The sequence below is a fragment of the Neohortaea acidophila genome (genome assembly GCF_010093505.1).
Source record: "Neohortaea acidophila strain CBS 113389 unplaced genomic scaffold BDY17scaffold_10, whole genome shotgun sequence".
Taxonomy (NCBI): Eukaryota; Fungi; Ascomycota; class Dothideomycetes; order Mycosphaerellales; family Teratosphaeriaceae; genus Neohortaea; species Neohortaea acidophila.
In genome coordinates this window covers 11,654-38,801 of record NW_022985519.1, presented here as the reverse complement: position 1 = coordinate 38,801, position 27,148 = coordinate 11,654, and the positions used below count along the sequence as shown (strand labels likewise).

Sequence of the window (27,148 nt, the reverse complement as noted above, 5' to 3'; positions counted from 1 at the left end):
GGGTGGAGTGGAAGACAGGGAGAAGAGCAAGACTTGCCGTGTGTTCATTGTACTACATTTGAGGAGATGGGATGGGGTGAGTGAAGTGGACAGTGAGGTGCGCGGTTTGTGCGTCGTTTTGGCTTTTGTGCGGCATGCGGTGGCAAGTGCAGATGGCCCGACGGATTTGCGGCAAATTTGCCGAAATGGCATTATCATTGCATCTCCTGTCCCTTGCGTGACGAATGGGCAGGAGAGATGGTCCTTAGCAATGCAGCACTCATGGGAATCAAACAATGCAAGCAGCGAGGTGGCAGTCATCATGTCAAGCATGTGTGAGGTTGAATGCTTAGTCACACGACCGCCGGCCGGGTTCCGAGACGGAGCTCGCCACACGGAGAAGGTACGGACAAGGAGCTCACCTCACCTCACATGCCCCGGTAAGCATTACGTCCGACGACAAAGGTGCATACAGAGCGGATGGAGCGGGTGGAAGAGCAGGGCAGAGCGGCAACAATTTATGCACTTGTCCGCCGTGTGTTGTGTGGACCAACCGCGTGGTTGTCGTCGATCAAATCTCAATCATTGCCGAGCGCCCCATCCGTTCCGACTTCCGCTTACAAATGATGTCAAACGTCAACAAAAAACTCTTGAGTCTTGGGCCCGCGAAACTGTGGACCGTTTGGAGCGTGTGTCGCCGTTCAACGTCTTTTGGCTGCTGGAGTTAGGAGCTTCGTCCGCGATTATGTCCGGCGCATGGCATGAGGCGTTCTTGGCTGTGTGCGTAATGGCTGGGCCCGATAGCGATGGATTTAAAATAGCCGTTATGCGAGAGACATCGGCATGCCACAATGACGTCTGACCCAAAGCCTACCGTGGATATACTTTTCTCCCATCCGACCTCTCCCATCGCGTCAATCCTCCCTCTCGTCTAATCGCCCTCCCACCGTCTTTGCTCCTCCTCGGAATTCATCCATCTCTCCGAGCGAAGAGTCAAGATGTGGGCGCACTCGGTCAATCGCGACAGGCTGCAGCGCGTCGACAGCAGCACTGTGCCGAGTCAATGGCATCGCGTCGGAGCGCCCACGGATGAGCGGTTCGCCGCGGAAAGCACGCTGCATCCCACCGAAGAGGTCGAAGAGCCCGACAAGGACTACTCTGGCACGTTTGGCGAGCGCGACGTCGGAGGCTTCAACGAACAAGAGGCCGTCGAGCAGTTTGAAGCGCTTAGAAGGGACCTCACCCAGCTTAGCAAGACGCGTTCTGGAGAGTCGCCGGCTTCCGTCCGGAGATCGAGCACCATTCGCAGCGGTCTGACGCGCACCAAGACTAAAGAAAGCACTCTATCCCGCACCAAGTCTCGCACCTCCGCCGACAGGCCCCAGAATGAACGCACGCGTACCCGATCCACCACCGATGGGGATGCCGTGGAAGAAGAGGAAGAGCATCGATCCGATGACGCCGATCTCGAAGCAGGTCCTGACGAGAAGAAGGATGACGAGGGCGATGAAGACGAGCTGGACCTTGGGGAATTTATGCGTGAGGGTCATTTCGAGCGTCGATCTGACGGATCCTCTGAAAAGAAGGTCGGTGTCATTTACAAGGACCTCACCGTCAAGGGCACTGGTGCCACTGCCACCTTTGCAAGGACCTTGCCCGATGCCATTATTGGTACGTTTGGCCCGGACTTGTATCGCAATCTTTGCCATTTCTTCCCCGTTTTTGCCGCGAAACAGGGCAACTTGCGTACCTTGATCAACGGCTTCAGCGGGTGTGTCCGTGATGGCGAAATGATGCTTGTGCTTGGTCGACCCGGCTCGGGATGCAGCACTTTCCTCAAGGCCGTTGCCAACAACCGCGAATCGTATGCAGAAGTCTCCGGCGAGGTGACGTACGGTGGTATTCCCGCGGAGAAGCAGAAGAAGATGTATCGTGGAGAAGTGGTGAGTGTTGGCTGTAATTTGAGGGGATGTTCTCTCGCTAACGTCGACAGAACTACAACTACGAAGATGACATCCATTTTGCCCGCCTGAACGTATGGCAGACCTTCATCTTCGCCCTCCTCACCAAAACGAGAAAGAAGTCGAAAGCGGAAATTCCCATTATTGCGAATGCTTTGATGAAAATCTTTGGCATCTCCCATACCAAATACACGCTGGTGGGAGATGAATATACCCGGGGAGTGTCTGGTGGAGAGCGGAAGCGTGTCTCTATTGCTGAGACTCTGGCTTCCAAAGCTGCGGTTATTGCGTGGGATAATTCCACGCGTGGCCTTGATGCGTCCACTGCGTTGGATTACGCCCGTTCCCTCCGGATCATGACTGACATTAGCAACCGGACCACTCTCGTCACCTTGTACCAGGCTGGTGAGGGCATTTACCAGCTGTTTGACAAAGTCCTCGTCATCGATGAAGGCCGCGAAGTCTTCTCCGGCCCGGCCAAGGATGCAAAGCAGTACTTTATCGATCTCGGCTACGAATGCCCGGAACGCCAGACGACGTCCGACTTCCTCACTGCCTGCACGGACCCGGTCGAGAGGAGATTCCGCCCTGGCTGCGAAGACAGCACGCCCAAGACACCCGAAGAGCGCGAAAAGGCGTTCCGAGCCTCGCCAAACTATCAAAAGGTCCTTCAAGACGTGGAAGAGTACGACAAATATCTGAAGGAGTCCAACTTTGCCGATGCAAAGCGCTTCGAAAACGCCGTGCAAGAGGACAAATCGAAGCGAGTGCCCAAGAAATCCTCCTACACCGTGTCATTCCCCCGACAAGTCATGGCTTGCACCAAACGCGAGTTCTGGCTCTTCTTTGGCGACCCCACAACACTCTACACCAAGGCCTTTGTCATCATCTCCAACGGTCTGATTGTCGGATCGCTCTTCTACGGCGAGCCCCTGTCTACTGCCGGCGCCTTTTCGCGTGGCGGCGCCATCTTCTTCTCGATTCTGTTTCTGGGTTGGCTGCAACTGACTGAGCTCATCAAGGCCGTGTCCGGACGCGTGGTTGTGGCCCGTCACCGAGATTACGCCTTTTACCGTCCATCGGCCGTCAATATCGCACGAGTCATTGTCGACTTTCCCGTCATTTTCGTCCAGGTCGTCATCTTCAGTGTGGTATGTATTCATCGATTCGTTCCTTTCCCCTCTTGCTGATCAATTGTGCTCCAGATCATGTACTTCATGTGTGAGCTCGACCTCGTGGCGAGTAAATTCTTCATTTACTTGCTCTTCGTCTACACAACGACCATTATGATCACCTCACTGTACCGGATGTTCGCCTCACTCTCTCCGGAAATCGATACGGCTGTCAGATTCTCAGGATTGGCTTTGTAAGACCCCTAGGCAGGGGGAGCATTAGACTTGTTCTCCCCGACATACTTGAAGTGAGACAGAGCAGTTGCTAATGCGAAGAAATTTAGGAACTTGCTGGTGGTGTTTACTGGTTACGTGATTCATAAACCACAGCTACTCTCGAGATACATCTGGTTCGGCTGGCTATACTACATCAACCCCATCGCCTACTCCTTCGAGGCCGTCCTCGCAAACGAGTTTCATGGACGCTCAATGCAGTGCGCCAATGAACAGCTGGTTCCTCAGGGCCCGGGAATCGATCCAGCATACCAAGGCTGCGCTCTAACGGGAGCCGCGGTCGATGCACACTCGGTCAACGGTCCCACGTACCTCCAGACGACATTCAACTACACCTACTCACACGTCTGGCGGAACTTCGGTGTCATCATCGCCTTTGCGGTGCTCTACATCCTGGTCACCGTCTTTGCGACCGAGTTTGTCTCTTTTGCCTCTGCCGGTGGCGGCGCTCTCATTTTCAAAAAGACCAAGCGAGCCAAGCGACAGGTCAAGGAGGCCGCACCACCGCCAGCAGATGAGGAGAAGGGAAGCAGTGGGTCTAGCAACGGCTCGGCAAGCAAGACTCAGACCATGGACGACGACGCTGCTGTTGATGGCGAAACTCAAGAGGGTGCTATGAAAGGAATCACCAAGAGTGAAAGCATCTTCACCTGGCGAGATGTCCACTATACTGTCCCATACCTCGGCGGCGAACGCCAACTTCTCAATTCCGTCAATGGATACGCGAAACCGGGCAAGATGGTTGCTTTGATGGGTGCCTCTGGAGCGGGAAAGACCACTCTACTCAACACTTTGTCTCAGCGCCAAGTCATGGGGCGTGTCGAGGGAGAAATGTTTGTGGATGGCCGCCCGCTTGGCATCTCTTTCCAGAGGAATACCGGTTTCTGTTTGCAAGGCGATCTTCACGACGGCACGGCCAGCATTCGTGAGGCTCTGGAATTCTCTGCCATTCTGCGACAGGATGCCAGCGTGCCGCGTTCGGAGAAGCTTGCCTACGTTGACACCATCATCGACCTGCTCGAGCTCAACGATCTCCAGGATGCACTCATTATGAGTCTTGGAGTCGAACAGCGCAAGCGTGTGACGATTGGAGTGGAATTGGCCGCCAAGCCATCTTTGCTTTTGTTCCTCGACGAGCCTACCTCTGGCCTGGACTCTCAGGGTGCTTATTCGATCGTCCGCTTCTTGAAGAAGCTGTCTCAAGCCGGACAAGCCATTGTTTGCACCATCCATCAGCCGTCGTCCGTTCTCATTCAGGAATTCGATATGATACTCGCACTCAATCCTGGAGGTAAGAAAATCTAGGAAGAACTTGAAGATGCCTGCCTCGAGATCGGTTGCAGCGATAATCTTGCCGGTGGTGCTTCCAGTTGCCACCCAGCGGGATTTCGCGTGTTCGACCTCTGAGCGCAGCACTTGTTCTACCCAATACCCATAGATTGACACGGGCACTTGCTAACCCTCAAAATAGGCAATACCTTCTATTTTGGAAACGTCGGAGAGAATGGTCAAACTGTCATTGACTATTTCGCCGCTCGTGGGACGCATTGCCCACCCGAAAAGAACGTGGCCGAGTTCATCCTCGAGACCGCCGCGCGCCCTGGCAAACGCGAAGACGGAAGCCGTATCGACTGGAACGAAGAATGGAGAAACTCCAAGGAGGCGGCAGCCGTCATCGAGGAAATCGAAGGCTTGAAACTCACCCGGAGCCAAACGGTCCCCGAAAAGAAGAAGAAGGAACAGGAGAAGGCATTTGCCGCTTCCACCTGGCTACAGACGACGGAGCTCACTCGAAGGACCTTTAAGCAGCACTGGAGAGACCCCAGCTACATCTACGGCAAGCTATTCGTCGCTGTCCTTGTGGGGATCTTTAATGGATTCACCTTCTTCCAGTTGGGCAATTCCGTCCAAGACTTCCAGAACCGACTCTTCACGGCATTCCTCATCGTCACGATCCCGCCTACCGTCGTCAATGCCGTCGTCCCCAAGTTCTTCCAAAACATGGCTCTCTGGCAAGCTCGTGAACTGCCCTCTCGAATCTACGGCTGGTTCGCGTTTTGCACTGCCCAGGTTGTTGCAGAGATCCCTGCCGCGGTGGTCAGCGCCTTTCTATACTTCACCCTCTGGTACTGGGCTACTGGTCTCCCCACGGAAAGCTCGGTGTCTGGCTACGTCTTCCTGATGACCATGCTCTTTTTCCTCTTCATGTCGAGCTGGGGTCAGTGGATTTGTGCCTTTGCACCCTCATTCACTGTGATCTCGAATTTACTGCCCTTCTTCTTCGTCATGGTGTGAGTATAACCCCAAATATTCGACAGATGAGCCCAAGCACTTGCTAACGAAATTTTCAGCTCCCTTTTCAACGGAATTGTCCGCCCGTACGCCCAGATTCCGGTTTTTTGGAGATACTGGATGTATTATGTCAATCCAGCGACCTACTGGATCTCAGGCGTGCTCGCCGCTACATTGAATGGCATTCCCGTCCGGTGTCAACCAGACGAGACTGCTCGGTTCAATCCACCTCCCGGACGGACGTGCGCCGAGTACGCGGGCGACTTTGCCAAATCCGCCGGTGGCTACCTGCTCAACCCCTCCGCCACTTCGGTCTGCGAGTACTGTCAGTACAGTTCCGGGAATGACTATTTGACGGGCCTGAACATTCAGGCCAGTGAGAAGTGGAGAGACTTTGGCATATTTTTGGTGTTTGTGTGCACCAACTACATGCTGGTGTATTTCTTCATCTACACCGTGCGTATCAAGGGGTGGAGCTTCGGGTTTGGCTACATCTTCGGCGGGCTGGGTAAGATTGTTGGTGCGGTGAAGAAGCCTTTTGCGAAGATGTTTGCTGGGAAGAAGGGGAAGCAGGAGGAGTGAAACGTGTTGAAGGGATGAGGTGGAGTTGGCGAGATGGAGCTTGACGTTCTGATACACTAGACTGGATGGGTATACAATAAGTAGGATACTAATATTGGAACTTTGCTTTTCATTATGAAGCGGAATTCTCGCAGCCTTGTTCGAACGGCGTTGCAAATTTCCGTTTCGGGAAGGTACCTCATCGCCCGCCAAACTTCACCCCTCCATCCACCGCTCCGACCCCCGCACCAACGGTAGCAACAACCCTTTCCAATGCCTGGCTGTCCCGTGAAACGAGTCGATATGTCGTCTTGCCACGCCACCGCTCGGAGTCGCAGCAGTGTTGATTCACGTCGGCGAGACGCAGAGGGGCAAGCAGGAGGTGGGAAGTGACATTCAAACACAATACCTGAGAGCTAAGTAGAATACTACTGATGGCCTTTTTGGACGGTCTCCTTCAGTCTCAACCGCGTGAAGGACTGCTTGGAGGTTCGAGCACGCTGAGCAAAAGGGAGAGAGGGAGAGAGATGGTCCAATTCAGCTGCATTGCTAGATCATTCTCGAGACCTTTACCTTTCTTCCTACAAGGACTTGCCACCGACGGCAAATTCAAACACCCAACGCCGTGTACTCGTCTTAGCTGGTTTGGTAGACGGGGAAAGTGTCCTGGGACTGCACTAGAAGGATGAGGGCGGCGATTAACAACGCCAGCGAGGAGGAGAAGTGTTTGAACGCCATGTTGAACGAGTAAATGTCAAGAGATGTCGAGAGGAAGAGTCGAGATCAAAATGGTATCTCACGCCCATATTTATATCCTACACGGTACAACTGGCGGGGGAGATTGAACGATGTCGACTATGCAGATCATCGTGAATGATTATTGAATTGTAGGCACATTTGAACAAGGACGTTGGTTTTGCAAACTCTACAGAGGTGTATGTAGAAGGAGGTGTGTAGATCATGATCGTCGTGCGGTCGGATGACCAGGTTCGGTCGGTATCTGCCGAGGGGCCCCCCGGAGCCTACCGACTTGTTGCGTGGAAACCCCCCGGAAGCGGAGAAGGGACCCCGTGGGGTAGACGGTAAATGCGCCGCCGAGACCATTTTCAGCCTAATGAGAACGTGCATCCAAGCGCCGGCTGAATTGCATCGATTCGAGGAGGGTCGTCCATTCGCCACCACCCCAGCACCCTTGATGGCGAAGAAGGTCTACCCCTTTGCCGAGAATCCGGGGTGGCGCTCCGGGGGCAAAGACTTCGCCTACGCCGCTCATGAATGGTCGCATGGCGGTGCCGTTGCGAACAAAGGCTTGCACAAGCTCGTCGTCGGTCGGCCGATCCAATAAAATAATATCGCCACTTTCGGTAGAGTCGAGATGTTTATCTGGAGCATCGGGGCCGACGGCGAGGGAGGGGTCGGCCGGGTTTGGCAAGGCTGGAGTCGTCCGGACGGAGTTTGACTTTCTGCTGGTGAAGAATGAAAATGCCCAGAGGACCAGCGTTGCCAGTCCCAAAGCGGGGGCTTCATGGAATGCGTCAGTCCCGTGGCGACGAATGTGCCAGAATGTGGTTCCGGCATGGATGGCGGCTAGACGGGCCTTGGGTTGGTGATGTACGGCCCATCGACGAACCAGATTCGTCGCCTTGTTCACTTCATCCCGGCTGATTGCCGTGTGCGATGTGTTGGTCGAGGTCAAGTGACGCGCGAGGGCGATGATGTCGTGAGTAGGGCATAGCAGGACGACGCGTGCAAAGTGGAGATGGAGGACCGTGGGGTGCTCGAGGCCTCGCATTTGTCCGATTGTACTGTTGGCTTGCCAGTGTAAGACGTCCAAGGCGTCGCAGCTGGAATTCTGCCAGGTTTTGAAGGCGGCGACGGCTGGTAGCCACGGGGAGACTTTGGCAAAGGGGGGAGCGCCGGATTGGCGGGCAGATGACGGCTCCCAGTGGGATAGAGTTCCGGAGTAGTAGCGCTCGACTTCCCACAGTCGGTGGAATAGTCCATGTATCGTCAGGACGCGCACAAACTCGGTATGCTTAATGGAGAATCGTTTGTTGTAGTAAAGCTTCTGCAGCGTATCCATGAGTGTCGTTGGGGACTGCTGGGCTTTGTACAGCTTCTCCCACGTATCTGCATTCTCACATTGCCAAAGTGCATCGGCGCAGGGCAGGGAGAAGGGGACGGATTCCAGGCGGAATGTGGGGGAGGAGTCGCAGTGGGTGACGAGCATGGTATCGACGAGCCAGATTGAAAATGCGAGACGCGTGCACGATTCTTGCACGATCCACGCCCGCCATTTGCTCGTCGAATCGGAAAAGTTCGACTCTACCAGCGATTGTTCAATTTGCCCTCGAAGCCGGTCGAAATGAAAGGTGAGTTTACTTCGAGTCTGCAAGGCATAACGGCGCAGTCTGAGATCCCCACAATATGTTCCTCCGATGATGTTGAGGAGGAGTGCAGCTGCGAGATCCGTTTCCGGTCCTGTGGGAGTGCTGGGGTCTTCTTCGCTCATGAGTAAACATCGCCGGGTGAATTCATGCATCGACACGCTCAGGGAGGCATTGCCGGTGTATTGACTTCCGATCGCGGCCAAGGCCAGGTCGAGCAAATAGTGCCTGTCACTGTTGCTGATTGTGGTCGAGTGTAGAAATGGGAGGTGAGGGACAAACTTTTCGCAGCAGAGCGCGGCCAATGCTTCAAAGGCGGACTTGGAGGGAAGGTCATGATCGGCAAAAGTGACTCCCAGGGGGCTATCCAGACGACAGAGGCGGTTATAAAAGCCCAGGATCCAGCGGTAGTTGTTGTCTGATATGGGATATGACCCCGCAATGTCTGTCGGGATGATGTCGTCGGGAAGGTGGAGGGTGAAGGCTCCGGCCCACGTGGGTTGCGCGGGTGCGGTGCTGGCTTTGCGCTCGACTCGTCGTCTCACCCTGGGTAAGCGTGCAGACTCGCCGTCGACATAGTACTCTCCGCTGCGCGTCGTTTCTGCGGCGACATCCTCTTCCGAAGCCGTGCGCTCTTCTTCACCCTCGGCTTCAACGGGAGGCTGAACCTCTTCAGCGCTGGCATGAGTGAGAGACGCATCTTCAAAAGAGCCTGTTGCTTCGGAGTATGATAAGAATATTGATGATAATGGCGATAGATTGACGTCGGATCCTATTGTCGGCGCCTCCAACCAGTTTGTCTCGTGAAAGAAGCCGGCATCCCAATCGTGATACAGATAACCGTCGACACCAGTCATCCCAGTCATGAAATCCTCCAGGGGAAGCGGAGGGGCCAGTGGCATCGTCAGGTCATTCCTGGCGGGCTCGTTTTGCGGCGTCTGCATCACCTCCGGGGCTCCACTGGAAGGGTAGACGCAGCCAAAGCCGCGCTCATGACACCGCTTGCATGGCAATCCGCCGGAGCATCGAGTCTTGGCGTTGGCGCATAGGGTACAGGCTCGACTGCCCTGTTGGAGAAGGGTTGGCGTGTCGAGATGCGACTGCTCGTGCCGGGTTAGGGCGTCACTAAAATGGTTAGCAAAAACCGTGGTGGAGGCAGGGTTGGCCACGCGACATACCGGCGGGAAAAGGTGCGGGAACACTTGGGGCAGGCGTACGGACGACTGCTGGAGTGCGCAGTGCGTTCATGCCGCTTCAAATGACCCACGCGGCCAAAGGTGCGATGACAAATGCGACACTGGAGGGCGTGTGGAGTGCTTTCGGACGCTGGGATGGGATCGGGGTGGGATTCCATGCCGGAGGATATGCAGTCGCGTGCGTTCGACACACCGGCGGGTGGGCAGGAGTCGAACGAGAGGCTGCTCCGGCGGGTGCAGGGCGAGGTGAAGTCTTTGATGGAAGTGCTTGGCGTGTATGGATCCCGGGAATGCCGCTGCGAACCGGCCTGGCCTAGACCCTTCGGTCGCCGTTGGCGGAGATTGTAGTTTTTTCCCGGAGGGACGCCGCCACGCGAATGGCCCACGCACACGTGATGGGCATTCGCTAGACTCGCCACTGTGATTTGATGGTACAGTACGACGGTTGATTCCGCATGCAGTGATGCCGTGCGCGCCGGCAGAAATGGGTAAACGGCAGCATCGCTCCTTCCCTGACTCTTTGAGATAGCCGCCCCACCACCCTCCCCGCTTCACCCCGACCCCACACCCCAGCCTGGGCTCCGGTGGGTGCACCGCATCCCCTTCACACCTCGTGCTGGTATAACTAGTCCACTGCCGATCTACCACATGGCTCGACATCCAAGCTTCTCCAACTTCCCCAGTCCCCCGCTCTCGAGTCTTCTTTGCCCCATACGCCAGCATGGCACCCAAGACCGTCGCCATCACCAATGATGGCGTGCAGGCCATCAAGGACAGTGTCGACCATGTCGACAACTTGATTGCACAGGCGCGCGCCAGTGATGAAGCCGATCAACGTCTTACCATTCGTGGGGCTCTCGCACACCACAAGACGGCCGTAAGTCGGCGCGAGGACAAATTGGGCAGAGACGTCGATGCTGACTTGAAGTAGGTCTTCTGGTCGATGGTTCTGTCGCTCTCCCTCGTAATGGAAGGATACGATCTCGTCATTATCAACTCCTTCTACGGCCAAGAGCAATTCCAACGCCGTTTCGGAACTCCCGTCCCCTCCAAGCCTGGCACGTACGGCATCACCCCGTCGTGGCAATCCGGTCTTTCCAACTCGGCCCTGGTCGGCCAGCTCACCGGTCTGTTGATCAACACATGGGCACAAGATCGCTTTGGTTGCCGCAAGACCATGATGTTCTTCATGGTTTGGATGGTCTGCGCAATCTTCATCCCCTTCTTTTCGCCCTCCCTCGGCGTCTTGGCTTTCGGTGAAGTCATGTGCGGTATTCCATGGGGTGTCTTCCAGGTTGGTGTCCTCTCTGCATCATCAACCGCAACCACTGACCAGGCTGTATAGACCCTCTCCACCACCTACGCCTCCGAAGTCGTGCCTACCATCCTGCGCCCGTACGCCACCTCCTGGGTGTGCATGTGCTGGGGCTTGGGAATCTTGATTTCGTCGGGTGTCGTTCGTGGTGTGGCCGAGATTGATGGCAACCTTGCGTGGCGCCTCCCCTTTGCGCTGCAGTGGGTCTGGCCCGTCCCTCTCTTCATCGCCGCCTACTTTGCGCCTGAATCTCCTTGGAATGCCGTCCGCCGCGAGAAACCTGACGAGGCACGCCAAAGCTTGAACCGTCTGCTCCCAGATGGCGAAGATAAGCCCCAGAGGGTCGAGGCAAGCCTCGCATACATCCAGTACACCACAGAACTCGAAAAAGCAGAGACAGCCGGAGCCACCTTCGCTGACTGTTTCCGCGGGACCAATTTGCGTCGCACGGAGATTAATTGCGTTGTTTGGGCCGCCCAGATCTTGTGCGGCAACGCCTTGCTCGGATTTTCGGTCGAATTCCTCGAGGCGGCCGGTTTCAGTGCCACCAGGGCCGACGACGTCAACATTGCCCTCTCCGCCTGCTACATCATCGGAGGAGTCGTCTGCTGGTTCCTCATGCCTCATTTCGGTCGGGCCACCATCTACATTGCTGGTTGTTCGATCATGTTCATGTTCCTCATCGTTATTGGTGGATTGGGCTTCGCCGATTCTGCCAGCGCAAAGACGGCCATTGCGATCTTGTTTGTCATTACGACACTCGTCAATATGATTACAACCGGACCCGCATGCTATCCCATCGTCGCCGAAACCCCATCTGGACGACTCCGATACAAGACGGTGACCATTGGACGCTTCGTCTACAACCTGACGGGCATCTTCTCCAACTCCGTCACCCCTCGCATGGTGTCTCCTCTGGGATGGAACTGGGGAGCCAAGGCCGCCCTCTTCTACGCCGGTACTGATCTCCTTTGCATCATCTGGTGCTGGTTCCGCCTTCCCGAGACCAAAGACCGACCGTTTGGCGAGATTGACATTTTGTTCGACAATAAAGTCCCCGCCCGTGCCTTTAAATACACCTCTGTCGTCCAATTCGAAGGGCTTGGATCCGAGACTGGCAGCTTGTCGTCTGGAAAGGATGACAAGACGGCGGCTATTCACAATGTTGAGAAGATTGATTTGTAAAGGGGGGATTTTATGCTGGGGGGGAGTGAAGGAGGGTGATGTGCGCAGTGTTCCGGGGGTGTCTATACTGTTTACACTGCCATGTTGCTCAATATCAGGCACGTAGAGAATTGCAAATTGCACTCCACCATGTTATAGCCTGAACCACGGAGTTGAATCCGCGAGGAGCAGATTGCCACGCCGGCGAACCCACCACCGCGATAGTCCGTGCGGTGGTGCGCACACCCACACTTGCGGGCCGGAGGGGCTGCCACTTCATCCGGTATCGCGCAGACATACATAGAGGGCGAATCGACGGGTGGAAAAAAAGTATTGCAGAGTGCAGTATCGTGGAACAATCTTTTTCGACGCTTCTTCAACACAGCAGCCATGGCGTACCCTCAAACCTCCTTCGTCAACACGCACATCCACCCGGAATGCCTCATCGGGAGACGGAGAGAAGTGGTAATGGCCCACACCCTTCGATACCAACTTGATGTGCTCAAGCAGACGGGTCGCTACGACGCATTCAAGCTGAAATGGCATCCCGTGTATGATGAAGAGCCTCTGGTCTGGCCCATTCCCAACCATCTCTTCTGGGACTCGGATGTGGGCAAATGGATTGAAGGCGCTTGCTATTTCTTGCGCCAGCACCCCATGCCCGACATTGATGCCGCCGTTCAGGAGTTGGTGGAGATGATTGAGAAAGCTCAGCAGCCCGATGGCTACCTCAATATTCACTACACCGTCGTTGCTCCGGGGAAGCGATTTACCAATGTGAAGGACATGCATGAAATGTATGGTTTCTGCGGCTTTTATTTCATCGCAAGCTGACACAAAACAGGTACAATGCTGGACACTTGATCGAGGCAGCCCTGGCTCACGAAGGAGTGTACAAAAACGGCAAGCTTCTCAACGTCATGCTCAAGTACGTCGATTTGATCGACAAAACCTTTGGCCCCGGCGAAGGCCAATTGCATGGATATCCCGGCCATCCCGAAATCGAGCTGTCACTTATGCGCCTCTACGACCACACTCACGATCCCAAGCATCTCGCTCTCGCACGCTATTTTCTGACGGAACGCGGCAATCCCACCGGCATGGAAGGCATGCATTACTACGAATGGGAAGCGAAGAAGCGCGGCGATGATCCCGCCTTCAAGCCGGCATTCTATCCCGACACTCGAGCGCATTGGTATCATCAAGCTCACGAACCGATCGTTTCTCAACCAACCATTGAAGGCCACTCCGTCCGAGCTACGTATCTCTTTGCTGCCTACACGGATATGCTGAGAGTTGCATCGAAGGATGACATCACCCCCAAGCATGGTGCTGCGATGTATCGATTGTGGCACAATATGGTGGACCGTAAGATGTATGTTACTGGTGGCATTGGGGCTGTCCGGCAGTGGGAAGGCTTTGGCGCCGAGTACTTTCTCCCGCAGAGCCTTGACGATGGTGGATGCTATTCCGAAACGTGTGCCGCCATTGGAGTGATGATGTGGGCGTCCCAAATGCTGAAGGTAAGCATATCTCCGCGTCTGACCGTCTCGCAGAGGCTAACGAGCTGCCAGCTGCAACAAGAAGCGAATCAGCTGGATGGGAAGATTGCCGACGTGATGGAGTTGTGTCTTTACAATTCCGTGCTCACTTCCATGTCCGCCAACGGGAAGGAGTTTACGTATCACAATCAGCTGGCCTCGTCCCATAATGACGTCGACAAGCGGTGCGCCTGGTTTACTGTTGCATGCTGCCCGCCGAATATCATGAGGCTGCTCGGCCAGATTGGAGGCTACGTCTGGGGTTCCGAAAACCACAACACTAGCTCCCCAAGCATTGCTGTCCACTTATTTGTTTCCAGCACACACGAGACTTTAATCGGCAACGAGAAGACCACCATTTCACAAACGACTCAATGGCCATGGGAGGACACGGTTCAATTTTCCATCGAGGGCTCGAAGAACTTTGACTTGAAGATTCGCATTCCCGGCTGGGCGACGCAGCACGTGTTACAGCCGGAGTGCCGGGAGGCGGTCTTGCAGAGCGGGTATTTGACAATCCCCGCCGCATGGCTCGCATCGAACCCCAAGTTCTCCCTCAAGATTCCCATGAAGCCGCGATGGGTGGCTCCTCCCCTTCAAACCGGCCAGGATGTCGTTGCACTGGCCAGAGGCTCGGTGATTTACTGCGTGGAAGACTTTGATAACGAATGGGTGGAGGATCATTTCAAGGCGAGATCGTACGCTGTGTAATGGAAGACTTTTCGCTGACTTGACCTCCAGACAACATTTATCGACACCATAGCACCGGTGGAGGTGCATAATACCACGAAATCATCCACTGGAGAGACCTGGCCTGCTCTGGTATTGAAGGACGGGTGTCGGGTTCTTTCGAAGCAGCTGGAGGATGGGTCGCCCTTTACAAACTACTCGACCGTTCGAGATCAGCTCCGGGGCGCAAAGGCGATTCCCGCGCTGAAATTCGTCCCCTACAGTCTACGATCGAATCGGGGAGGAAAGGGACATATGCGGGTGTGTTTGCGAAAGCAGCCGCGAGAAGCTGCACACACACAACTCCAGAATGGTCATGCGTCTTAGGCAAAGTTATGTAGATTGAATAGAGTAGATGTATTGTAGCAAACATGAGAACGAGGCGACGTCCCCTGCTCCTCTGTCCGCAATCGACAAAGGCCGCCGCTGAATTCGATCCCGAAAAGCTGCGGGGAGTGGCCATTGCCTCCATCACGAACCCTTCTTCCTACGAACCCCCAAGCGTGCCAGTCGAGCCTATCGATGCACCTCTCACGATAGGCGGATTTGAAAGTGGAGGTCGGATTTCGAGCGGATTGCTATCCTCCGCCAAGCTTGTGCCCGGAGTTCCACCCATCTTGACGGTGGACTCGAAGCAGGAGGTGGAACAGGCAAAGCGTGATTGTTGTTGACTTCTTTTCCAGCACAAATGAATCGCATCATAACCATCCTTTTAGCGGGGTTCGAAACGTCGCTTCCCATTGGAACGATTTCAATTGCTGTACTCGCCATCTTCCTATCATACTTCGTATGGCATCAGTACGGGTGTCCGCGCATCTCATGCATCAACTCGTATGCTGGGGATTGGTCACGAAAACGCGCAAGACAGGCCTTTCTTGAACGCGGACAGCAACTTCTGGCAGAGGGGGCGAAGAGATATGGCGATGAGCCCTTCCGGATCATCACTACGCTTGGGGAGAGGATTATCCTCCCAAAGTCATGTATCCATTGGGTGGAGGGACATTCAGATCTTGACCATCAAGCGCAGGTGGCGGAGGTCCGTTTGGCATTCTTCCAATATGCCCTTCACAACTAATGGAGATTGGCAGGAGTTCATGGGCGCCTATCCCGGCTTCGAGGGGATCGGAGCGTTCAATGATCCAAATCGATTTGTGATTGATCTCGTCAAGAAGAAGATGTCGTCGTTGACCGCGCCCATGTTGTCGACCTTTTATGAAGAGGCGATTGCCGTGCTGGACGAGGAATTCGGCGATTCCAATGGTATGTTCAAGGCAACGAGCAGCTTCACCAGCTAACGCATTCATTGGCAGAGTTTCGTCGGATCGATTGGGCGGTCATTTGCTCACGACTGACATCTCGCATATCTGCGGCAATCTTCGCCGGGGGGATCCTTGCCAAAGATCCGCGATGGCAGAATGTGACACAAACGTATACCTCCAACCTCTTTCAAGCGTGCCGGGCACTGCGTGCATGGCCCGCGCCGTTACGCCCGATAGTCGTGTGGTACTTGAAGGAGTGCAAGGTCTGCCGCGACCAGATTGCAGAAGCACGAAAGATCTTGGCGGAGCACCAGTTTGGCACGGCCGAGCGTGACACCGCCTTTACCTGGATGGATCCGCGTGCTGATCCTGTGATTGTCCAGCTTGCACTGGCGGCGGGTGCCCTTCACACCACGTCACAGCTCCTGAATCAGGCTCTCCTGGACCTTGCGTATGCCGCAAGCGATGGTCAGTCCGTGGTGGATCAGCTCCAAAAGGAATTCGGTACATGCTTGGAAGCATCGGGAGGCAAGATTCTACCCTCAACGCTTCCGAAGATGAACATTATGGAGGCTTGCATCAAGGAGACTCAGCGATTGAAACCTCAGACACTTACAAACCTTGACCGGCTGGCCTTGAAAGCGGTGGTGCTTCCCAATGGTGTCCGGGTTCCCAAAGGAACGATGATATCTGTCAATCAGGCGACCATGTGGGATGCTGACACCTGGGGAGAAGATGCCCTGGTGTGGGATCCAATGAGGTGGTTTGAGCCTGGCACGACGGAGCTCGGTCGGGAGAGATTGGTCAACAGCAGTGACAGGCATTTTGCGTTTGGCAAAGGTCGCTTCATCTGTCCCGGTCGACTTCTAGTCAATGGGGAGCTCAAAGTTGCTCTGGGGGTGATATTAGACGGATGGGAGGTTAGATTATGCAAGGAAGATTATGAAGAGGCGAAGAAGAAAGGCAGGGGGAGGGTAGACTGGGTTCCGTTTGGGTTTGAAATGCTGGCAGATGGAAGGGCAGGTGTCGAAGTGAGGAGGAGGTGAATCAGTCAATCATTGCATAAACTAAGCCAACGTGCATTCCCATCCTCAGTTGCCTCCCACCACATCGTCCACCGGCTGCTTGCGCGCGTCGGCAACGGCATTCTTGATGGCGTCCCTCAAGTTGCGGAGAATCTGCGTCATCCTCTCCTCGCCCGTCATGAAAAGTTGAAGGAGAACCAGTGCGGCTGCCGTGAGGACCACCAATGTCTGCATGCTCCAGAGTTTGATGTACAGCTTGACAAGACGCCATCGGCTGGCGCGGTCAAAGGATCGCCAGGCTTGCTTGAAGAGGGGACGAGCGCTGCCGCGAGCGGTGACGTCAATGTCTCCAACGACTGCGAGCTTGTCAAAGGGTACAATGGTAGTCTGGTCCTCGGATAGCAGCACGGCCTCGATGCGGGTCAGGGTGACGGATGCAGGGAGGACCAGGGCGATTGCCACGAAGGCATAGGTTGCTGGAACGGCGAGATGGCGGAGGGCGAGGACCATGATTGCGCGGGGGCAGCCGGATTGCAAGACCTCTGCGTTGTGCGAGGCAGAGTCGGGGCCGTACAGGCGGAGGGCGAACGCGACGCCGAGAGGAAGGGCAGCGCTGGCTTGCTCCGCCAAAGCGTACACCGTGGCGGGCAGTAAGAGGGTTCGAAAGTCTGTCGACCGACCTCCACGAGGAAACCATGGCTGCCTGGTAGTGGAGATCATGGCGTGGGTCCACGACATGTGCAAGCGGCAGAGGAGCAGCGAGACGAAGGTGGAGACCATCATTGCACCGAGCAGCCCCAGGCCGAGGAGGTGGGTCAAGGCGTTGGACACGACGCTGTGGCTGCTGTAGTACAAGATGGCGTACCATGCGCCGCGCCACCTGCCACCAAATCCCCCAACTTGTCGAAGTCGTCGGCGTGTGCGGAGAATGCTGGCGGTGATGACTGTAGGTTTGTTCTCTAGCGTCTCCGGGACGGCGGGCTCGTCGGCAGGTATCAACTCCACTTCGTCGGTGTACGGTGGGGGAGCCTTGGAGTCGATGAGGGTGGTGGATGGCGACTCGATCATGGCCAGAGAGGACATGAGTTGGCCTACGGTGTAGTCGAGCTGGTGGGGTTAGCCGGGGTGTTTCGACTGGGGACGATTGTTTGTACTCACCGAAATCATGATCAAGACTGCGACCATGAACGTGCAGAAGAACAGGGCGGCCTCTGGGGGCATGCCGGGCTGTCCAGGCTCGAGAGAGTCATCGCGTTTGGAGAGAGCATGTTCCGCCCCGCGACGGAGGATGTCGAGATGGAGAGACATGGTGTAGACGAGGTGATTCGGGGGATGAGATGATGAGAAGAGGAGAGGGAGACGAGGGAGAGGAGGAGGGATAAAGTAAGGAGGGGAGGATTGTGGTTGCCTGGTGCTCAGCCGGCACGGCATCATCGCTGCATCCGCCCCGTCTTTACGAAGCTGCGCCACAAAGGATTTAGGCAGAAACAATGAACTTCGGGCGGAATGTCTTAAGGTCACGTGACTCTCAACCTCCTTCCATTTGAACATTCATCTGCCATCAACCAACCAGAGTCATGGCCGTCCAGGGCGCGTTCAAGGAGGAAACACCTTTGAACGCTTCTTGATGATTCAAATCACTGCCATCTCACACCCCTCCCGCCGGAACTCGGCAAAATCTATGTGAGTGGCGATTGCCGAGGGCACCAGACGACGTCTTTATATACTCTGCTCTGGCATCGATCACGTTTATTGACAGTCACAAATCACAATGTCTCCTTTCAATGGGCACCAGGAGAATGGCACAGCTCACGCCAACGGAGTCAATCCATTCAACATCCCACTCAACCCCGACTACGCCTTTACTCCTCGAAAGCTCCGTGTCGTCACCATCGGCGCGGGATTCTCCGGCCTCATGATTGCCCACAAGTTCCAACATCGATTCCCCGAGATGCAGGAGTATGTCGAACATGTCATTTTCGAACGAAACCACGACATTGGAGGCACCTGGCTCGCAAATACCTATCCGGGAGTTCAGTGTGACGTTCCCAGCCACATCTATGCATTTCCGTTTGATCCAAACCCGGATTGGTCACGATTTTATGCCAGCGGTGGCGAGATCCAAGAATACATCAAGCGTACGACGCGGAAGTGGAACTTGGATCGAGACGTGAGGCTGAATCACGAGGTTGTCGAAGCACGGTGGATGGAGGAGGATGGCCACTGGCGACTGACAGTGCAGCATAACGGGCAGCAGGAAGTTCACTATGCGGATGTACTTTTGAGCGGCCAAGGCGTGCTTGTGTGAGTACCCTTTCCCCATCACGCACCTCCTCTAACACTGTGAAGACACTACAAATGGCCAACAATCCCGGGCCTCGACTCCTTCAAAGGCCACATGACTCACTCTGCGAATTGGGAACACGACTACGATTATAGCAATAAGCGGATAGCTGTTATTGGCAATGGCTCATCCGGAATTCAGATTGTCCCTAAAATGCAGAAATTGCCCGGCACCACCGTCACCAACTTCATCCGCGGGCCCACCTGGGTCTACTACCGAGTCCCGCCTTCAAAGCATCTGGGCCGGGAGACAGACGACCCCAATCCTGCTTACACGGAGGAGGAGAAGCGGAATTGGCGAGAAAATCCCGAAGCGCTAAAGCAATACCGAAAAGGCATGATTCACCGGACGAACAAAGCCTTTTCAATGTTTGTCAAGGGTTCAAAAGGAGCCGACGATGCCATGGCGTTCGCAGCAGAGCAAATGGGCGCCAAACTCGGCCACGATTCCGACCTCTGCCGCATGCTGATTCCCGACTGGGAGGTGGGATGTCGTCGAATTACGCCCGGCCCCGGCTATCTCGAATCCTTTACGCAGCCAAATTGCCACGTCACCAACAGTCGAATCACTCGGATTTCGGAAAATGCTGTCCACACGGAGGATGGCAAGGCCCATGAAGTAGATGTGGTAGTATGTGCGACGGGCTTTGATGTATCACATCGCCCGCACTACCCCATCATTGGCCGGAACGGTGTCAGCCTGGCCGATGCCTGGAGCGTGGAACCCGAGTCGTACATGTCCGTTGCCGCCGGGGATATGCCCAACATGTTCATCATGATGGGACCGAATGCTGTCGTGGGCCATGGCTCGCTGATGGAGGCGTTGAACTGGACGGCGGATTACTTTTGCATGTGGATTCGAAAGATTGCCACGGAAGATATCAAATCCATCGCCCCGAAGCGATCCGCGGTGGAGGCTTTTGTACGGTACGGCGATGCCATTCACGAGAAGCTCGTCTGGACAGGCAATTGTGTGAGTTGGTATAAAAATGGGAGGAAAGATGGGCGGGTTACGGCGTTGTTTGGCGGGAGTGCGGTGTTGTACCGACGACTGATTGAGAAGATCCGGGCGGAAGACTTTGACATTGAGTATCGCTCGGCGAATCCGTTCAAATTCTTGGGCAACGGCTTTACTGCGGAGGAGTTTGATGATGTGAGCGATTTGTCATGGTATATCGAGCATTAAATAAAGAATCAGCTCAAATCAGATCAGATCAAATTCCTCGTCGCCCTCCACATTGCCCATGGCGTCTCTCGTTGCGCCACGCGCTTCCAGTCCTTTGTTTCGTTGCTTGAAGTGTCGACAACAGTGATCAGACCCCCCATGGAAAAGGAGCCACCACAGCACGCAAACAAATCCCCATAGGCAAAGCCAATCTTCATTTCGATGAGTGGAATCTTCCTCTCGACATCCTGCGTGGGAACATCGGCGTACAACAAGCTCATGTGCGGGCGGTATTCGTCTTTTGCCCAGGCTTGCGCTTGCTCCGCCGAGACTGAATGAGTCTGCTGTCGGCAGGAGGCTGCCAGTTTCTTCAGATTCTCATTTTCCTTGACGGATATGTTCATCTTGCGGAACTTTGGATCCTCTGCGGTGACCGTGTCGAGCTCGATGAGGACCTCATGATGTTGCGGTTTGTAGTCCTCTCCGAACTGCAACGAGTCCAGCCATTCTTGGGGCGACTTGCCACCCAGGTCGACGTCTGAAGTCAGCGTGACATGCGGAGGGAATGCCTGGTAGTCTTTTTCGGCCAGGAACTGACGGGGCACGGTGTCGTTGATCAGTTCTTGGGTGGTTTTGGTGAACGGGCTGTCGTCGTACGGCACGAGCCAGAGGGAGTAAGGCATGCTGGGAGTGAGAGTGTGTGGATGGCTTCGAGAGTGTGGAATGCGATGATGATGATGATTGGAGGTGCAGATGGCGGTGGAGATGACGACCCCGGACGTGCGGGGCAGCGCTAACCGTTTTTGGAACCCCGCCACTTCACCTCCGCTCTTCCGTGATTGCAGCCTCTGGCACAATCATGAATGAGGAACGGTCTGTCCGGTCGTTTGTCTTTGACTGGACCCTCGTCTTCATCGTTTCTGCCATATCCTTGGCTTGTATTCGATTCCCTCCTGACTCGCACTACTTTTCACTGCTCGATCTTTCCATCTCTCACGCTCACCGCGAGCAGGTCAAAGTCCGGCTGTGGCTGTTCATCTTGCTTACCGTCGTTGCGCCGATTCTGATCATCACGACTGTTTCATTCCGGCAGTCTCGAGTCAGAGCGCACACGCTCAACAATGGCCTCTTGGGGCTGGGAATCAGCCTTGGAACTGCCACGGTGGTGTTGAATATTAAGAATCTCGCCGGGAAGCCTCGCCCTGACTTTCTCGACATTTGCCAGCCTGACCTGAGCACGATCGAGGCACATACCGTTGGCGGGTTCGGACAGACCTTGTCACCTCTATGGGTCATGGTCGAGCGTGGGATCTGCCAACAAGGAGATCAAGCCTTGCTCAATGATGCATTTAGATCGTTTCCGAGCGGCTACGCCACAGGTAAGGCTGCAGCGAAAGGCATCCGGCTCAGCATTGACTTTTCACAGTCGCGTTTGCTGGCCTCTGGTATCTTTCACTCTGGCTTTGTGAGCAATTCGGCCTTTATCCTTTTGTGTCAACTGCTGGACCGGAACCACTCGAGATTGGCGAAAGCTCAGAGCCATTGCTTTCCGAAAGCGAGATGAGACGACCTGCTTCACGACAACTTCCACTGTACTACCTCTTCCTACCCTACCTGCCGTTGGGCGTTGCAATCTTCATCGCTGGAACTCGCTTCTTTGACTTTCGAAATCACGGGATTGACGTTGTCGCCGGCTCTGCAGCGGGAATGGCAGTTGGCCATGTAGGGTGGAAATGGCGTTTACCAAAGTAGATACCTCGCCTTTGTCATCCCACCGTCAAGAGCTGTTCCATGAATCCACCAATCTGCAGCGATGTATCCACCAGATGCACTTCGAGCTGGAAAAAAGTCAGTATTGCTGTCTGCAGCGACTTAATGGCGACTCACAATCCAATGCCTCTTCAATCCATTCTTATCCACCTGCTCCATGGACCCTTTGTTGCCCTCGGTGATGTAAAAGGTGATTTTGTCCTGCTCAGGTTAGTAGACGTGGCGTTGTCGTGCGTGATAATCTCACATTCGGGATACGCTCGTGTGGGAAATTTCCCACGAGATGTCCGGAATGTGGACCTCCAAACTCGTAGCCCGCCTTTTTGGCCTCTTCACAAACGATGGCGTAGAGCTCCTCGCCAGTCATGTCGGGGCGCTGATCGAATTGCGCCTTTGTCGTGTTCCATACGGGTTCCAAAGAATCGCGCAGCTTGAGCTTCACCGGGTCATTGCCTGAGATCTGAAATCAGCTCGTGCTTGTCTCGCTTGGAGTCTATTCTTACCCAAGACAAAGGTCCGTCCAAAATCAGCCTCCCATTTCTCGAATACAGGCCCGAGATCAACAAACATGATGTCGTCCTCCTCAATCATGCGGTCTGGTGTAATGTGAGCATTTCGTTGCCGGCAGAAGGACGGAGTACCCACCTGGAGGATCTTCGGCATAAGGCTTCAGCGTATTCGGACCACTTCGAATCACCCGTTTATGCCAATGAGTCCGGACATCGTGTCGCTTGGCACCCAAATCGAGAATCTCCTGGTTGATGGTGGATTCCAGGACGCCAGGGCGGATAAGAGTCCGCTCAATCTCTTCAAACATCGAGGCCGCTTTGTCTTGCGCCTCCAAGAGGTACGTAGCACGCTCTTTTTCTTCCGTGCTCGACATGTTGGTGGTGCGGAGGATGTTGCTTATGTGTAAGAGTGGATGCAAGTGGAGGTCGAGATGTGAACAGCCGCGGCCTTGGCACGACTTCAGCCTTTGACTACGACAATGCTGCGACTCTTCTCGCGTGAGAGGGCCATGCCGCTGGTTACCGAGAGGATTGCATTGGTCGATCTTCGAGTTGCAGTCCTTCAGCCTCACACTCGTTCCCTGCATCAGTCAGCCGTCGCTGAAGTGGCCGCGAAGTTAAGGGCCTAAGTCCGCAAACACCGAAGCGGTTGATTCGAAGATATTGCATATAAGGACCGTTCATTGCTCCGATCAGCATTAGAAATCCCGTCAAGATGCTCCCACCAACCCATAAAGCGCTTGTACAAGAAGTTTACGCAGAGCCGCTGGTGGTCAAAGAAATCGCAACGCCTCAGCCAGACCCCGGCTCCGTCGTCATCAAAATCATCGCAGTACCCATCATTAGCTACGCGCGAGAAGTCTACAATGGGTGGGTGTGACAGTTCAGAGCGGGTGAATGACATCTAATGATTCATCAAGCAATCGAAAGTACTCGTATCCAACTCCTCTGGTCGTAGGCACCAGCGCAATTGGCAGGGTTGCTGCGGTGGGAGTCGACACTGTGAAACTCAAGGAAGGAGATTTGGTCTATACTGACTGCGTTGTTCGTGGGAGGGACGATGAAGAAGGTGAGTTTGTTTGACGGCGTGGACTATTCCCGCTGACTGATGACAGCGATAATCTTGACGGGATTGGTATGCTGACAATGTCCGCCTGAAACAATCCACACTGACCTCAACAGGCCGACGGATCGACAGATGGCAGCCGTAAGCTGTTTGCTCAAGCTTGGAAGGATTCTACTTGTGCAGAATACGCTCGAGTTCCACTGGAGAACACCTTTGCGTTGGATGAGGCAAGACTTTGCGGATCTCCCGACACTGGCGGCCTGGGCTATTCCCGGGAGCAGCTCTGCTGGATTCTTCAGGCATTGGTTCCGTATGGAGGGCTGAGGAGTATCGATCTACAAGCAGGGGAGACGATTTTGATCGCTCCATCGACGGGCGGGTTTGGATCTGCTGCCGTTGTTGTCGCCTTGGCCATGGGCGCGAGGGTTGTTGCTGCCGGAAGAAATGCAGAGGCACTGGCAAAGACCAAGGCGCTGAATGACAGAGTCGAAACGGTGCAAATCACAGGCGATGTAGAGGAAGAAGTCGCGGCAATCAAAAAAGCGGCCAGAGGCAATATCGATGCCTTTCTCGATATTTCCCCCCCGGAGGCACAGCATTCGACTCACCTGAAAGCGGGCATTATGAGTCTGCGGCAGGCTGGGAGAGTGAGCTTGATGGGCGGGCTATTGGAGGACGTGCCTTTTCCCCACCGCTTCATCATGAGGAGAAACATTACGCTCAAGGGGCAGTGGATGTATTCCCGAGAGGAAATCCTGGCTTTCCTACGCTTGGTGACGAGCGGTGTGTTGAATTTCCGGGATATCGTCAAGGTGCAGGGCAAGTTTGCGCTGGAAGCTTGGGGAAAGGCATTTGACGTTGCGTGGGAGTCTGGCCGTCTCGGTGAGCTGGTAGTGCTGACGCCGTGAGTGAGATCATTCAGCTCGGCCGAGTCATGCGAGAGCTTCTGCTTGGAAGAGGTAGAAGGTGTTTCCACATTCAGCCATGCCGAGTACTGTAGCCGTCCATCTATACGACCAAACTCTCCTGCGCGATAGAATGCACGCTCCACGTGCCGCCCCACTGCAACGTTACATCTCACATATAGACGGCGGTAAAGTTAAATGAACGCCATGGGATCGGGGATAAAAGGTGCTGTTGCCTGCCGATAGTGCTGACAATGACCTTGATATAAACCAGAGCAGAGTCCATTGATTTGATTGCATCAATCTCCTCGCGACAAAATGGCCCGAAATCTACTGATCTCGTCCCTCGCCCTCTGCAGCCTTGTGCATGGCGCCTCGTTCAACATCCCCGCGCGGCATGAGTCTGGCCGCCATCCAGTCGGCAAGAGGTCGACTGCCACCGATCCCGCTGGTTTAGACAGTGCGTTATATTGGTACAGCAGCTTTTCCGTCGGTGATTCCGGACCGCTTTCCCTCCTGGTGGACACTGGCTCGAGCGACATTTTGATCGACCCTGGGTATTACAAACCATCGACCAACGTCAAGCCATACATCACCAAGAAGTATGCGATTGAATACGAGGGCGTCACCAAAGCGGGTGAAGGCTTCGAGTTGATCAATGGCACCGCTTTATTGGATAATGTGACGGTGGGCGGCTTGACGGTCAAGCATCAGGCTCTTGCGAACATTACCGCATACAAATTCTTCGACCTTGACGGAGCACAGGCACCTCATCGGGCACTCGCAAGAGATGGAATTATCGGATTTGGCAGTCAGAACGGCAGCACTTTTACGCCTCAGGCTGAGTCGTGGTTCTACAATCTGTGCGCGCAAAAGTCTGTCGATGAATGTCGATTTGGTCTGGCCTTTGGTGAGTGTCTTTGCGGTTCTGAATAGCTTTGTTTGCTGATGTTTGGTTAGGGACGAATCGCACCGGACAGGTCGTGCTGGGAAAGTTTGACAGCGCGCTGACCGAGGGCACTGTTGTTCCGGTGAAGCAAGTCCCGTCCGATGGAATTCAGTACCTCACGACGGGGGATGTGACTCTGGACAACAAGATTGTCTCCAAGAATCAGACCTTTGTCATGGACGTCGGCACCAACAATATTCAAGGGTATGAAGTTTGACGAGTTTGGCAGAGACAAGGCTGACATCGAAGCAGCCCCATTGGACCTAGCCAACATATATTCGATCTACTCGGATATGCCACCCAGTTGTCGACCTCCAACCAAACGGGAACAGTAAACAAAGTTGTGAATGCGTCATTTCCATGCGCAAAGCCTCCAGTACTTGGCTGTGCGTCTCGCCATCCCCGATCGCCGATGCACCGCTGACTTGCTTACAGTCAGCTTCCCCGCCGAATCTCAGCTGAAAAAGGGCGAAAAGGCCACCATCTTTAATGTTTCGCCGACAGTGTGGGACACTGAGCCGGTGGGCCATGGCAACTGCACTTCCGTTCTCGTCGGGACCAACTTTCTTACCAACGAATCGGCGCCGATCCCCACGATGTGGCTGCTGGGGGCGGCCTTTTTCGCCGGACATTACATTGATTTTGACATTGCTAGTTCGACGGTGTCGTATGCTAATTTGAAGAACCCTGCCACGGGGATGTAGGGAGATGAGATTTGAACGAGGGGTTGTTGTAGAGTGATAGACACGTAGAGCTTCCTCAGTGACGGCTTTGACCACGCCTCAAAGCTTCCAACTCGGCTTCGAGGGCACCGCCGCTTTGGTATGCTCGCAGGTCGCTACAATCACCCCATCCTCCGCACGTTTCAGCAACCCACGCGTGTACGCAAGATTCTTTCCCAGTGAAATGACTTCTGCCTCGAGTTCCTAGCATGTCTTAGTATCAGAATAACGGCGCTGTCAGTCGACCTTACCAGTTCCATTCCCTCTGGCGCCGGGCGGAGATAATTGACAATCAGTGTTCGACTCACTCCGGCATTGAGCCAGAAATCCTTCTTTCCCAAGGCCATCACCGGCAAGCTGGTGCAAAGATCGAAAATCATGGACGACGCCCCGCCGTGCAAATTCCCCGTGGCATTGCAGTAGAACCTCGCCACCTTGAACGTAAACACTGCCTTTGCCGACTTTGGCGAGAGGATGTCGATTGATTTGAGCTTGCACTCCCTCACAAACTGCGAGGTCAGTCGTTGTTGACCGGGTGGTTCGCCGAATGCCAGTAGCGATTCGATGCGGTCCCGGGGAGAAAGGCTCTCGAAATGCTCCGCGGAAAACTTGGCTTGTCGCTCCTGGGCGGGCATGTTGTGCTGATATCGCGATGGGTTGTCTCTTGCTTGCCAATGCGATGCATGAGGTTGAACAAGACCCGACTGCCCGGCACCGGCTAACCAGACGCGTGCGGCCTCGGCGGAAAGCCAAAAACTCTAAATCAATCTCGATGTGCCAGGCATGCGGACTGTCTTTGATGATGGTCTTAGACGAATGTTGATGGCAGTGAGGTAAGAGATGCTTGATGATACTGCCAGGAATGCGGTTCTGGGCTTCACATCCAAAGTTGCACGCCTCTCGG

At 54.8% G+C, this 27,148-nt stretch overlaps 13 protein-coding genes across 13 annotated transcripts; 8 read left to right on the top strand and 5 right to left on the bottom strand.

Moving 5' to 3' along the window:
• Positions 1 to 977: 977 nt before the first annotated feature.
• On the top strand, positions 978 to 6,421 carry BDY17DRAFT_340848 (putative ABC transporter; the record flags this gene model as incomplete). The annotated part of the gene is made up of 7 exons (XM_033737983.1): positions 978 to 1,377; positions 1,414 to 1,922; positions 1,973 to 3,091; positions 3,146 to 3,306; positions 3,397 to 4,637; positions 4,818 to 5,637; positions 5,698 to 6,421. The coding sequence occupies 7 exons, from the start codon at positions 978 to 980 to the stop codon at positions 6,218 to 6,220; spliced, it is 4,773 nt and encodes a 1,590-aa protein (XP_033586401.1). The 3' UTR covers positions 6,221 to 6,421.
• Positions 6,422 to 7,095: 674 nt separating this feature from the next.
• On the bottom strand, positions 7,096 to 10,009 carry BDY17DRAFT_302753 (uncharacterized protein). Its single transcript, XM_033734454.1, has 2 exons — positions 9,765 to 10,009; positions 7,096 to 9,711 (listed from the first exon to the last, which is right to left on the bottom strand). Exons 1-2 carry the CDS (start codon positions 9,938 to 9,940, stop codon positions 7,311 to 7,313), a joined length of 2,577 nt encoding a protein of 858 aa, XP_033586400.1. The 5' UTR covers positions 9,941 to 10,009; the 3' UTR covers positions 7,096 to 7,310.
• Positions 10,010 to 10,421: 412 nt separating this feature from the next.
• BDY17DRAFT_302752 (putative MFS alpha-glucoside transporter) lies at positions 10,422 to 12,505 on the top strand. The gene is made up of 3 exons (XM_033734453.1): positions 10,422 to 10,659; positions 10,714 to 11,076; positions 11,128 to 12,505. Exons 1-3 carry the CDS (start codon positions 10,504 to 10,506, stop codon positions 12,280 to 12,282), a joined length of 1,674 nt encoding a protein of 557 aa, XP_033586399.1. The 5' UTR covers positions 10,422 to 10,503; the 3' UTR covers positions 12,283 to 12,505.
• Positions 12,506 to 12,548: 43 nt separating this feature from the next.
• BDY17DRAFT_302750 (uncharacterized protein) lies at positions 12,549 to 14,917 on the top strand. The gene is made up of 4 exons (XM_033734452.1): positions 12,549 to 13,058; positions 13,106 to 13,784; positions 13,836 to 14,492; positions 14,544 to 14,917. The coding sequence occupies exons 1-4, from the start codon at positions 12,652 to 12,654 to the stop codon at positions 14,856 to 14,858; spliced, it is 2,058 nt and encodes a 685-aa protein (XP_033586398.1). The 5' UTR covers positions 12,549 to 12,651; the 3' UTR covers positions 14,859 to 14,917.
• A 194-nt stretch (positions 14,918 to 15,111) lies between these two features.
• BDY17DRAFT_26822 (cytochrome P450) lies at positions 15,112 to 17,037 on the top strand. Its single transcript, XM_033731921.1, has 3 exons — positions 15,112 to 15,567; positions 15,620 to 15,791; positions 15,842 to 17,037. Exons 1-3 carry the CDS (start codon positions 15,220 to 15,222, stop codon positions 16,834 to 16,836), a joined length of 1,515 nt encoding a protein of 504 aa, XP_033586397.1. The 5' UTR covers positions 15,112 to 15,219; the 3' UTR covers positions 16,837 to 17,037.
• Positions 16,882 to 18,123, bottom strand: BDY17DRAFT_326835 (uncharacterized protein; the record flags this gene model as incomplete). Its single annotated transcript, XM_033737574.1, has 2 exons — positions 16,882 to 17,922; positions 17,974 to 18,123. The coding sequence occupies 2 exons, from the start codon at positions 18,121 to 18,123 to the stop codon at positions 16,882 to 16,884; spliced, it is 1,191 nt and encodes a 396-aa protein (XP_033586396.1).
• Positions 18,124 to 18,310: 187 nt separating this feature from the next.
• BDY17DRAFT_302744 (uncharacterized protein) lies at positions 18,311 to 20,377 on the top strand. Its single transcript, XM_033734451.1, has 2 exons — positions 18,311 to 19,119; positions 19,165 to 20,377. Exons 1-2 carry the CDS (start codon positions 18,587 to 18,589, stop codon positions 20,342 to 20,344), a joined length of 1,713 nt encoding a protein of 570 aa, XP_033586395.1. The 5' UTR covers positions 18,311 to 18,586; the 3' UTR covers positions 20,345 to 20,377.
• On the bottom strand, positions 20,368 to 21,185 carry BDY17DRAFT_355705 (2',3'-cyclic-nucleotide 3'-phosphodiesterase; the record flags this gene model as incomplete). The annotated part of the gene is made up of 1 exon (XM_033738272.1): positions 20,368 to 21,185. The coding sequence occupies exon 1, from the start codon at positions 21,004 to 21,006 to the stop codon at positions 20,368 to 20,370; it is 639 nt and encodes a 212-aa protein (XP_033586394.1). The 5' UTR covers positions 21,007 to 21,185.
• Position 21,186: 1 nt separating this feature from the next.
• Positions 21,187 to 22,233, top strand: BDY17DRAFT_302741 (uncharacterized protein). The gene is made up of 2 exons (XM_033734450.1): positions 21,187 to 21,702; positions 21,750 to 22,233. The coding sequence occupies exons 1-2, from the start codon at positions 21,618 to 21,620 to the stop codon at positions 22,073 to 22,075; spliced, it is 411 nt and encodes a 136-aa protein (XP_033586393.1). The 5' UTR covers positions 21,187 to 21,617; the 3' UTR covers positions 22,076 to 22,233.
• BDY17DRAFT_312766 (peptidase M24) lies at positions 22,090 to 22,976 on the bottom strand (the record flags this gene model as incomplete). The annotated part of the gene is made up of 5 exons (XM_033735655.1): positions 22,090 to 22,161; positions 22,211 to 22,294; positions 22,341 to 22,546; positions 22,597 to 22,689; positions 22,739 to 22,976. 5 exons carry the CDS (start codon positions 22,974 to 22,976, stop codon positions 22,090 to 22,092), a joined length of 693 nt encoding a protein of 230 aa, XP_033586392.1.
• Positions 22,977 to 23,091: 115 nt separating this feature from the next.
• Positions 23,092 to 24,743, top strand: BDY17DRAFT_302733 (alcohol dehydrogenase). The gene is made up of 4 exons (XM_033734449.1): positions 23,092 to 23,472; positions 23,523 to 23,671; positions 23,718 to 23,737; positions 23,785 to 24,743. The coding sequence occupies exons 1-4, from the start codon at positions 23,318 to 23,320 to the stop codon at positions 24,574 to 24,576; spliced, it is 1,116 nt and encodes a 371-aa protein (XP_033586391.1). The 5' UTR covers positions 23,092 to 23,317; the 3' UTR covers positions 24,577 to 24,743.
• BDY17DRAFT_26752 (aspartic peptidase domain-containing protein) lies at positions 24,465 to 26,354 on the top strand. The gene is made up of 4 exons (XM_033731909.1): positions 24,465 to 25,483; positions 25,534 to 25,726; positions 25,775 to 25,908; positions 25,958 to 26,354. Exons 1-4 carry the CDS (start codon positions 24,892 to 24,894, stop codon positions 26,224 to 26,226), a joined length of 1,188 nt encoding a protein of 395 aa, XP_033586390.1. The 5' UTR covers positions 24,465 to 24,891; the 3' UTR covers positions 26,227 to 26,354.
• BDY17DRAFT_229311 (HotDog domain-containing protein) lies at positions 26,332 to 26,690 on the bottom strand (the record flags this gene model as incomplete). Its single annotated transcript, XM_033730189.1, has 2 exons — positions 26,332 to 26,448; positions 26,496 to 26,690. Coding segments are annotated over 2 exons (312 nt in total), but the record flags the coding sequence as incomplete, so codon positions are not given.
• Between the last annotated feature and the right edge of the window lie 458 nt (positions 26,691 to 27,148).

What these genes read in the sequence shown, in the direction of transcription:
- BDY17DRAFT_302753 (XM_033734454.1), bottom strand. Translation starts at nt 9,940, where the DNA reads ATGGAATCCCACCCCGATCCCATCCCAGCGTCCGAAAGCACTCCACAC. An exon ending in TCCCGCACCTTTTCCCGCCG is followed by an intron (nt 9,712 to 9,764) that starts GTATGTCGCGTG and finishes TAACCATTTTAG; the next exon opens with TGACGCCCTAACCCGGCACG.
- BDY17DRAFT_302752 (XM_033734453.1), top strand. Translation starts at nt 10,504, where the DNA reads ATGGCACCCAAGACCGTCGCCATCACCAATGATGGCGTGCAGGCCATC. An exon ending in TCGCACACCACAAGACGGCC is followed by an intron (nt 10,660 to 10,713) that starts GTAAGTCGGCGC and finishes GACTTGAAGTAG; the next exon opens with GTCTTCTGGTCGATGGTTCT. An exon ending in TTCCATGGGGTGTCTTCCAG is followed by an intron (nt 11,077 to 11,127) that starts GTTGGTGTCCTC and finishes CAGGCTGTATAG; the next exon opens with ACCCTCTCCACCACCTACGC.
- BDY17DRAFT_302750 (XM_033734452.1), top strand. Translation starts at nt 12,652, where the DNA reads ATGGCGTACCCTCAAACCTCCTTCGTCAACACGCACATCCACCCGGAA. An exon ending in GTGAAGGACATGCATGAAAT is followed by an intron (nt 13,059 to 13,105) that starts GTATGGTTTCTG and finishes GACACAAAACAG; the next exon opens with GTACAATGCTGGACACTTGA. An exon ending in GGGCGTCCCAAATGCTGAAG is followed by an intron (nt 13,785 to 13,835) that starts GTAAGCATATCT and finishes ACGAGCTGCCAG; the next exon opens with CTGCAACAAGAAGCGAATCA.
- BDY17DRAFT_26822 (XM_033731921.1), top strand. Translation starts at nt 15,220, where the DNA reads ATGAATCGCATCATAACCATCCTTTTAGCGGGGTTCGAAACGTCGCTT. An exon ending in ATCAAGCGCAGGTGGCGGAG is followed by an intron (nt 15,568 to 15,619) that starts GTCCGTTTGGCA and finishes GGAGATTGGCAG; the next exon opens with GAGTTCATGGGCGCCTATCC. An exon ending in GGAATTCGGCGATTCCAATG is followed by an intron (nt 15,792 to 15,841) that starts GTATGTTCAAGG and finishes ATTCATTGGCAG; the next exon opens with AGTTTCGTCGGATCGATTGG.
- BDY17DRAFT_302744 (XM_033734451.1), top strand. Translation starts at nt 18,587, where the DNA reads ATGTCTCCTTTCAATGGGCACCAGGAGAATGGCACAGCTCACGCCAAC. An exon ending in AGCGGCCAAGGCGTGCTTGT is followed by an intron (nt 19,120 to 19,164) that starts GTGAGTACCCTT and finishes AACACTGTGAAG; the next exon opens with ACACTACAAATGGCCAACAA.
- BDY17DRAFT_302741 (XM_033734450.1), top strand. Translation starts at nt 21,618, where the DNA reads ATGGTCGAGCGTGGGATCTGCCAACAAGGAGATCAAGCCTTGCTCAAT. An exon ending in TCCGAGCGGCTACGCCACAG is followed by an intron (nt 21,703 to 21,749) that starts GTAAGGCTGCAG and finishes GACTTTTCACAG; the next exon opens with TCGCGTTTGCTGGCCTCTGG.
- BDY17DRAFT_302733 (XM_033734449.1), top strand. Translation starts at nt 23,318, where the DNA reads ATGCTCCCACCAACCCATAAAGCGCTTGTACAAGAAGTTTACGCAGAG. An exon ending in GCGCGAGAAGTCTACAATGG is followed by an intron (nt 23,473 to 23,522) that starts GTGGGTGTGACA and finishes TGATTCATCAAG; the next exon opens with CAATCGAAAGTACTCGTATC. An exon ending in TGGGAGGGACGATGAAGAAG is followed by an intron (nt 23,672 to 23,717) that starts GTGAGTTTGTTT and finishes GACTGATGACAG; the next exon opens with CGATAATCTTGACGGGATTG.
- BDY17DRAFT_26752 (XM_033731909.1), top strand. Translation starts at nt 24,892, where the DNA reads ATGGCCCGAAATCTACTGATCTCGTCCCTCGCCCTCTGCAGCCTTGTG. An exon ending in TCGATTTGGTCTGGCCTTTG is followed by an intron (nt 25,484 to 25,533) that starts GTGAGTGTCTTT and finishes ATGTTTGGTTAG; the next exon opens with GGACGAATCGCACCGGACAG. An exon ending in GGCACCAACAATATTCAAGG is followed by an intron (nt 25,727 to 25,774) that starts GTATGAAGTTTG and finishes ACATCGAAGCAG; the next exon opens with CCCCATTGGACCTAGCCAAC.